Source organism: Danio rerio, chromosome 5, assembly GCF_049306965.1.
Source record: "Danio rerio strain Tuebingen ecotype United States chromosome 5, GRCz12tu, whole genome shotgun sequence".
NCBI classification, from domain to species: Eukaryota; Metazoa; Chordata; class Actinopteri; order Cypriniformes; family Danionidae; genus Danio; species Danio rerio.
In genome coordinates this window covers 60,772,471-60,779,940 of record NC_133180.1, presented here as the reverse complement: position 1 = coordinate 60,779,940, position 7,470 = coordinate 60,772,471, and the positions used below count along the sequence as shown (strand labels likewise).

The 7,470-nt window shown below is 41.5% G+C and overlaps 1 protein-coding gene across 1 annotated transcript; it reads left to right on the top strand.

Moving 5' to 3' along the window:
- The first annotated feature begins 526 nt into the window (after positions 1–526).
- LOC141385716 (uncharacterized) lies at positions 527–7,151 on the top strand. Its single transcript, XM_073951755.1, has 2 exons — positions 527–632; positions 722–7,151. The coding sequence occupies exon 2, from the start codon at positions 925–927 to the stop codon at positions 6,268–6,270; it is 5,346 nt and encodes a 1,781-aa protein (XP_073807856.1). The 5' UTR covers positions 527–632; positions 722–924; the 3' UTR covers positions 6,271–7,151.
- The last annotated feature ends 319 nt before the right edge of the window (positions 7,152–7,470 follow it).

Sequence of the window (7,470 nt, the reverse complement as noted above, 5' to 3'; positions counted from 1 at the left end):
TACTTAATTTAAAAAAAAAAAAAAAATAGTTAATTAGACATTTGCCACATTGGCTTTCTCTTCTTTCTTCGTTCCTCCATCCCTGTCAGGAGCAAGTTGTAGCCACCTTGTAACGCCTTTTTCCACCTTTCTATCATTATGGACATTTGTCCTCACTGCATCTGTAATTAAAAGATAAACAGGTAATTAATAGTGAACAATAATAAATTTCATAATTTTCAGCCATGACTTACGTATTCTGGTGTCTTCTGTGCCGAGCTTGTAAGATCTTGTCACATTTATTGTTGTGGACTGCTAAAGAAACAAACAAACAAAAGTGTATAATTTTTTAATCTTCACTAGACTCAATATAAACATTAATAAGAACATTCCAGATAAAAAGCCTGAAATAAACTGTTCTGTAACCGTAATGGTTAAGGTTCACAATAATAAGAATAAATGTTTAGGCTGTAGTTTGCCTCCCTCTGCTGGTTGCTTTAAGTATTACACAGCCATTATCATGTGACTAGCTAGGAAGTTAGTGTCTACCATTTGGTTGTTTGTGTCTGCCATGCGGTTGTTTCATTGCTAAGTTGGAGAGCAGTGAATCTGTTCAAATCTGCAATCATCCTTGCCCTTTGGAAGCTTCGTCGGTATGTGTTATGTTTATTGTTCATAATATTTCAGTTATTAATGATTAGTTTAGTGTAATTTGTATTGTTTGTTTTCTCTTTGTTTGTAGTTTTACTCCGCCCTTATTAAAGTGAGAAAAAGGACATTCCGTGTCTGTGGAGTTAATGAGGGAGAGTTTAGCTTGCTGTTAAAAGTATACACTGGACGTATATGGAGAACAGTACAGTAAAACGACGGCTCTGTCAGGCGGGACATCGCAGTTCAAGCTGATTCTACACTGCATCAAGCAAGCAATCTTATATCCCATAAACGATGTCGAAGAAAAGCTCGTCATCATGGAAGACCAGATCACATGTCTCAACGCAGCATTCAGGCCATTCTTCAACAAGTTCTGCAGCCGCACTAGCACGTGCAGAAGCAGAGGCTGCAAAGGCACGGCTATCATTTGCTGAAAAGGAAATGAAAATGAAAATAGAAGAAGCACATTTAAAAGCCTCTATGGACATGTTAAAGCAGGAGAAAGAAACTGCTGCAGCTATTGCAAAGGCCAATGCACTTGAAGCTGCAGTTGAACACTGTAGTGAAAGATTAAGTTGCAAACTTTTGCAAGATCATACACCAGTAGATGCAACACAGCGCACTAAAGATTATGTCATGGAGCAAGCAAAGACAAATAGCCAATATCTATCAATGCCCGCTGTAGAGCCATTTTCTGATGACCAAACAGGGCAGGTTCATACACCACCATTCAATACACCCATACTTCGTCCAGAAGACAACGATTCAATTCGGATCGCATCTGCTGCTGCATCTGTTCAAAATAATTCCAGTACGAACGACTTTGTGCGTTACTTAGCTCGCCGTGAACTGATTTCTACAGGGCTACTGAAATTCAATGATAAACCAGAAAGCTACAGAGCCTGGCGGTGTTCATTTAAAAATACTATCAGAGATTTAAACTTAACATTTAGTGAGGAAATTGACCTTCTTGTCAAGTGGCTTGGAAAGGAGTCTGCTGAACATGTCAGTCGGATCCGAATTGTAAATGCAAATAACCCAAAGAGAGGATTGGAAATGATTTGGACCAGGTTAGAGGAATGCTATGGCTCACCGGAAGTGATAGAGAATTCACTGTTCAGACGTCTTGAGAGCTTTCCCAAACTAACAAACAAAGATTATGCAAAACTAAGAGAGTTGAGTGACTTACTCATGGAGCTGCAGTCAGCAAAGGCTGATGGAGATTTGCCTGGACTTGCGCTACTTGACACCGCTCGTGGAGTAAATCCTGTCGTTGAAAAACTTCCTTTCGGACTTCAGGATAGGTGGTTATCTGTGGGCTCTGATTATAAACTGAAAAACAACATCCCATTCCCTCCCTTTGATGTGTTTGTTGGGTTCATTAGTCAACAGGCAAAGATCAGAAATGACCCAAGTTTTAGTTTTACATCTCATGTAGATAGTCCTGCCAAGATAACTCCATGGAAACAGTTTACACGGAAGGAGGTTTCAGTTCACAAAACAGACGTGTCACCTACTGTCTTCTGTAACAAAGAGAAACTCCCTAACAATGACTGTGACAAGTTGTGTCCTATACATAAAAAGGCACATCCTCTTCGCAAGTGCCGTATTTTTCGGGAGAAGCCTTTGGAAGAGCGTAAAGCATTTCTGAAAGAAAATGGAATCTGCTTTAGATGCTGTATGTCATCACTGCACATTGCGAAAAATTGCAAGGCCCATGTTAAATGCACAGATTGTGATAGTGAGAATCACGATACTGCCCTTCACCCTGGACCAGTACCATTGACTCATGACATAACCCCCCATCCAGAGTATGGCGGGGAGAGGGATCCAGCATCAGCATCTACAATCTCATCACAATGCACCCAGGTCTGTGGTGGGGATTGGACTGACAGATCATGCTCAAAAATCTGTATCGCCAAAGTCTATCCTAGTGGTTGTCGCAGTAAAGCAGTGAAACTTTATGCAATAATTGATGACCAAAGTAACAGATCAATGGCCCGTACCGAGTTCTTTAATATGTTTGGCATACAAAGTCCTAGCTTACCATATTCATTAAAAACTTGTGCTGGGATCGTGGAAACAACGGGAAGAAGAGCAAGTGGCTTTCAAATTGAATCTATGGATGGACAGACTAGTCTTCCACTTCCAGACCTAATCGAGTGTAATGAGATTCCCAATAACCGGTTAGAGATTCCTTCACCTTCTGCTGCTTTCCATCACCCCCACCTCAAACCAGTAGCACATCTCATCCCGGAAATCGATCCAGATGCTCACATCCTACTTCTCCTTGGACGAGATATCCTCAGACTGCATAAGGTGCGTAAAATACTCAATGGCCCACATAACTTGCCATTCGCACAAAAGCTTGATCTGGGATGGGTCATTGTAGGCAATGTCTGCCTAGGAAATGTCCATAAGCCAACAACAGTTAACGCACTATACACTAAGATTCTGGATAATGGAAGGTCTTCACTCTTTGAACCATGTCCCAATGTCCTGCTGGTAAAGGACAGATATAGTGGTTCCCACATTCCATGTTGCAACAGAAAACTCACACACCAATCAGACCACTTGGGTGATATGGTGTTTCAACGTACAAGAGATGATGATAAAGTAGCTCTGTCCATTGAGGATGACTATTTTCTGGACATTATGAACAAAGAGTTTCAGAAAGACGAAAACAACAGTTGGGTGGCACCACTGCCATTTAAAAATCCCAGACAGCGTCTTCCTGACAATAGAATGCAAGCTATGAAGCGGCTCTCATCCCTCTTGCGCAACTTTGAGAGGAAACCACAGATGAGAGAACACTTTGTATCCTTCATGGAGAAAGTTTTTGAGAACGGTCACGCAGAGGTGGCTCCACCTCTCAAAGATGAAGAGGAAAGGTGGTATCTCCCTATATTCGGTGTATATCATCCAAAGAAACCTGGACAAATCCGGGTAGTGTTTGACTCTAGTTCCCAATACAATGGTGTCTCTCTCAACGACATGCTGTTAACAGGCCCTGATCTTAATAATTCTCTCTTGGGTGTGCTTCTTAGATTCCGCAAAGAGTCAGTAGCCATAACTGCAGACATCCAACAGATGTTTTATTGTTTTCTTGTTAAAGAAGACAGAAACTTTCTGAGATTCTTATGGTTCCGGGACAATGACCCCAGTAAAGACATTGTGGAGTACCGTATGACAGTCCATGTCTTTGGGAATAGCCCATCGCCCGCCGTAGCCATCTATGGTCTCAGAAAAGCTGCCCACCAAGAAGGAAAAGAGCGGGATCCTGAAGTGCAACAGTTTGTAGAACGGGATTTCTATGTAGACGACGGGCTAAAGTCTCCTCCCACAGTAGAAGCAACAGTGAGTCTCCTGAAACGCACACAGACAGTTCTCGCAAGATCAAATGTGAGGTTGCACAAGATCGCCTCCAACAAGAGAGAAGTAATGGAGGCGTTTCCATCACAGGACTATGCAAGTGATCTAAAAGATCTTGATCTTGAAAAAGATAACCTTCCCATGCAACGCAGCCTAGGACTAAACTGGGACCTCAAACAAGACTGTTTTGTTTTTACAGTACCTGATGAAGTGAAGCCCTTTACACGTAGAGGAGTCTTGTCCACCATCAACAGTCTGTTTGACCCTTTAGGAATTGCGGCTCCAGTAACCATCCAAGGCAAATTTATTTTGCGAGATTTAACACTGGGAAACATTGATTGGGACTCTCCACTGCCTCAGACCATGGAGGAAACATGGGTTGCATGGCGCAATTCCTTACAAGAGCTAAGACACCTTCAGATACCTAGAACCTACTCCAAGCAATCACCCTCAGTAGCTGCGTGCAGAGAGTTGTGTGTGTTTTCAGACGCGTCCATCAAAGCTATCGCAGCAGTTGCTTATCTTAAGCTTTCTTACCCTGAGAGAAGCAATGACGTAAGCTTTGTGATGGGTAAAGTGAAACTTTCTCCACTTCCTGAACATACCATCCCAAGGTTAGAACTCTGTGCTGCAGTCTTGGCAGTGGAAGTAGCTGACCTCATTTCATCTGAGGTGGACATGGATCTAGACGTCATCACCTTCTACACTGACAGCAAGGTGGTGTTAGGTTATATACATAATCAGACCAGACGATTTTATGTCTATGTCAACAACCGAGTCTTAAGGATAAGAAGATCCAGTCAGCCAGAACAGTGGTGTTATGTACGCTCTGACCAAAACCCAGCGGACATAGCCACAAGGTCCATTTCTGCAGCGTGCCTCGCAAACAGTCCATGGCTTATGGGTCCCAAGTTCCTTGCAGATTCTCCTAGCACTCTAGAGCAGGAAACATTCAAGCTCGTAAATCCTGCATCTGATGCAGAGATACGACCTGAAGTGACGAATATGAGCACTACTACTGTGAGCAAGAAGCTAGGATCAGAACGTTTTTCCAGGTTTTCCACTTGGCAATCACTTATCCGTTCTATTGGAAGCCTTATTCACATTGCCAATGTTTTCCATAAAACAGCAACTAATGAAACTCGATGTCCCAGAAGTTGGCACTACTGTCCAAAGGCTGGCTCAGCAGAAAACTTCTCAAAGGCTAAGACTGTCATCCTTCAGGCCGTCCAGGAAGAAACCTATGCAACAGAAATTGCATGCATTAAGAGTGGGAAAAACCTTCCTAAATCTAGTCCATTGATTTCACTGAATCCATTCATTGACAATGAAGGCCTTTTAAGAGTTGGAGGTCGCATTTCAGCCGCAAAACTGGATCAGGATGAAACTAATCCTCTGATTGTTCCTGGAAAACACCATGTTGGAGCCCTATTGGTAAAGCATTATCACCAACAAACCCAGCATCAAGGACGATTAATCACTGAAGGTGCTATCCGCGCAGCCGGTCTCTGGGTCATTGGAGGCAAGAGACTTGTAAATAATATCCTGTATCACTGTGTCCTTTGTCGAAAACTCCGTGGCCACCTCCAAACTCAGAAGATGGCTTCACTTCCTGCAGACTGGGTATGTACAGATCCTCCATTCACCAACATAGGTCTAGATGTGTTTGGCCCATGGTCCATCTATACACGTCGGACAAGAGGAGGTCTCGCACATGATAAAAGATGGGCAGTAATCTTCACTTGTCTCAGTGTCAGGGCAGTCCACATTGAGGTAATTGAGTCCTTGGACACCTCCAGTTTTATCAATGCCCTCAGGCGTTTCTTTGCTCTCCGAGGCCCAGTAAAAGAAATTCGTTCAGATCGAGGGACAAATTTCATCGGTGCATGCAAGGAGCTTCAGATTCCATCAAACATTGATGAGAAGAGTGTTCAAAAATACCTGGCAGAACATGGTTGCTCCTGGATATTCAATCCACCTCATGCCTCCCACATGGGTGGCTGTTGGGAAAGAATGATAGGAATGGCAAGAAAGATACTAGATTCTATGTTCCTCCAATTGGGACACATGAAAATAACTCATGAAGTGCTCACTACTTTCATGGCTGAAGTAACCGCCATCATCAATGCTAGACCACTGGTGCCGGTGTCGACTGATCCAAGTGACCCATTTCTTTTGACACCTGCTTTACTCCTCACACAGAAAGTGGGTTCTCCAATTGCTCCCGCTGGTGCTTTTGGAACCAAAGACCTTTTCCAGCGTCAGTAGAGACAAGTCCAACATCTAGCAAACACATTCTGGGATAAGTGGAGAAAACAATATTTGTGCTTATTACAGACACGTAGGAAATGGCAATCTGAACAACCTAATGTTGAACTAGGCAGCATTGTGCTCCTCAAAGACAACCAAAGCAAAAGAAATGAATGGCCAATGGGAATCATTACGCAGGTCTTTCCAAGTAAAGATGGGAAAGTGCGCAAAGTGGAAATAAAAATACCTAAACGAGAAGGTACCAAGCTGTTCCTGAGGCCAGTAACCGAGACTGTTGTACTCCTTCCACCTGAACAGTACATAAACATTATACTCCTTGAGCTGAATCCCAAACATTCTATTTAAAACCTAGACATTACTGGATGATTGCAGATGCTTTTGATTTACTTTTGGTCTGATGCAAGCCAAAACAATAAATGTTCAATGCATAAACAAGTTCATGAAACCAACAGGAAAGCGGATCAAGTCATAACCAGTCATATTCCCTTAAAATAAGAAACGTTTTGGATCAGAGAGTTGCAAGTTACTAAACACTGTTAACCTACCCGTGTGCAAAATGCTTGATGAGGATGATAACGGTCAAAAACAATAAACCATTTCTGCACATAGGCTAACACATATGAATAAAAATCACATACTAATATATTTCTCTTAGATAATTTAAATAGTATAGTAAACAGTATCGAGTCTTAATCCCTTTTCGTGATGCACTGCATAAACAAGTAAAAAAATTTTATAAATCCAAAACTATTAGTTTTATATGTATATTTAATCACTCAGAATTATTACTGTTGGATAAGTATACGCCTGTAAAATGATTTTTCAAAAACCCATGGTAACTTGTATTGTTAACTCGGAAATAAAAAGCAAATGTTTTGCAATGTAAGTGTTGATGGATTCGTCTACAGAAACTTTCTTAACGTAAAAGTTAGCATACACGCCAATTCGTTTCATGTTTCTTTAAACTAATTAATATAGTTTTCAGTTACTAAACACTGTTACAATCTAACATTGTGTAAAAGGAACAGAAACTTTCATAAGTGTATCGTTAGCATGTATTAGCTTCAATCGTGTTTCTTTAAAACAAGTTACATTTTGTATCATATTGTTTTAAATTACTAAACACTGTTACAACAATCACTGTGAAATATTTTTAACCACTAAATTTGAAAAATATACAGGTCACAAGCAGTAAAA

What these genes read in the sequence shown, in the direction of transcription:
- LOC141385716 (XM_073951755.1), top strand. Translation starts at nt 925, where the DNA reads ATGTCGAAGAAAAGCTCGTCATCATGGAAGACCAGATCACATGTCTCA.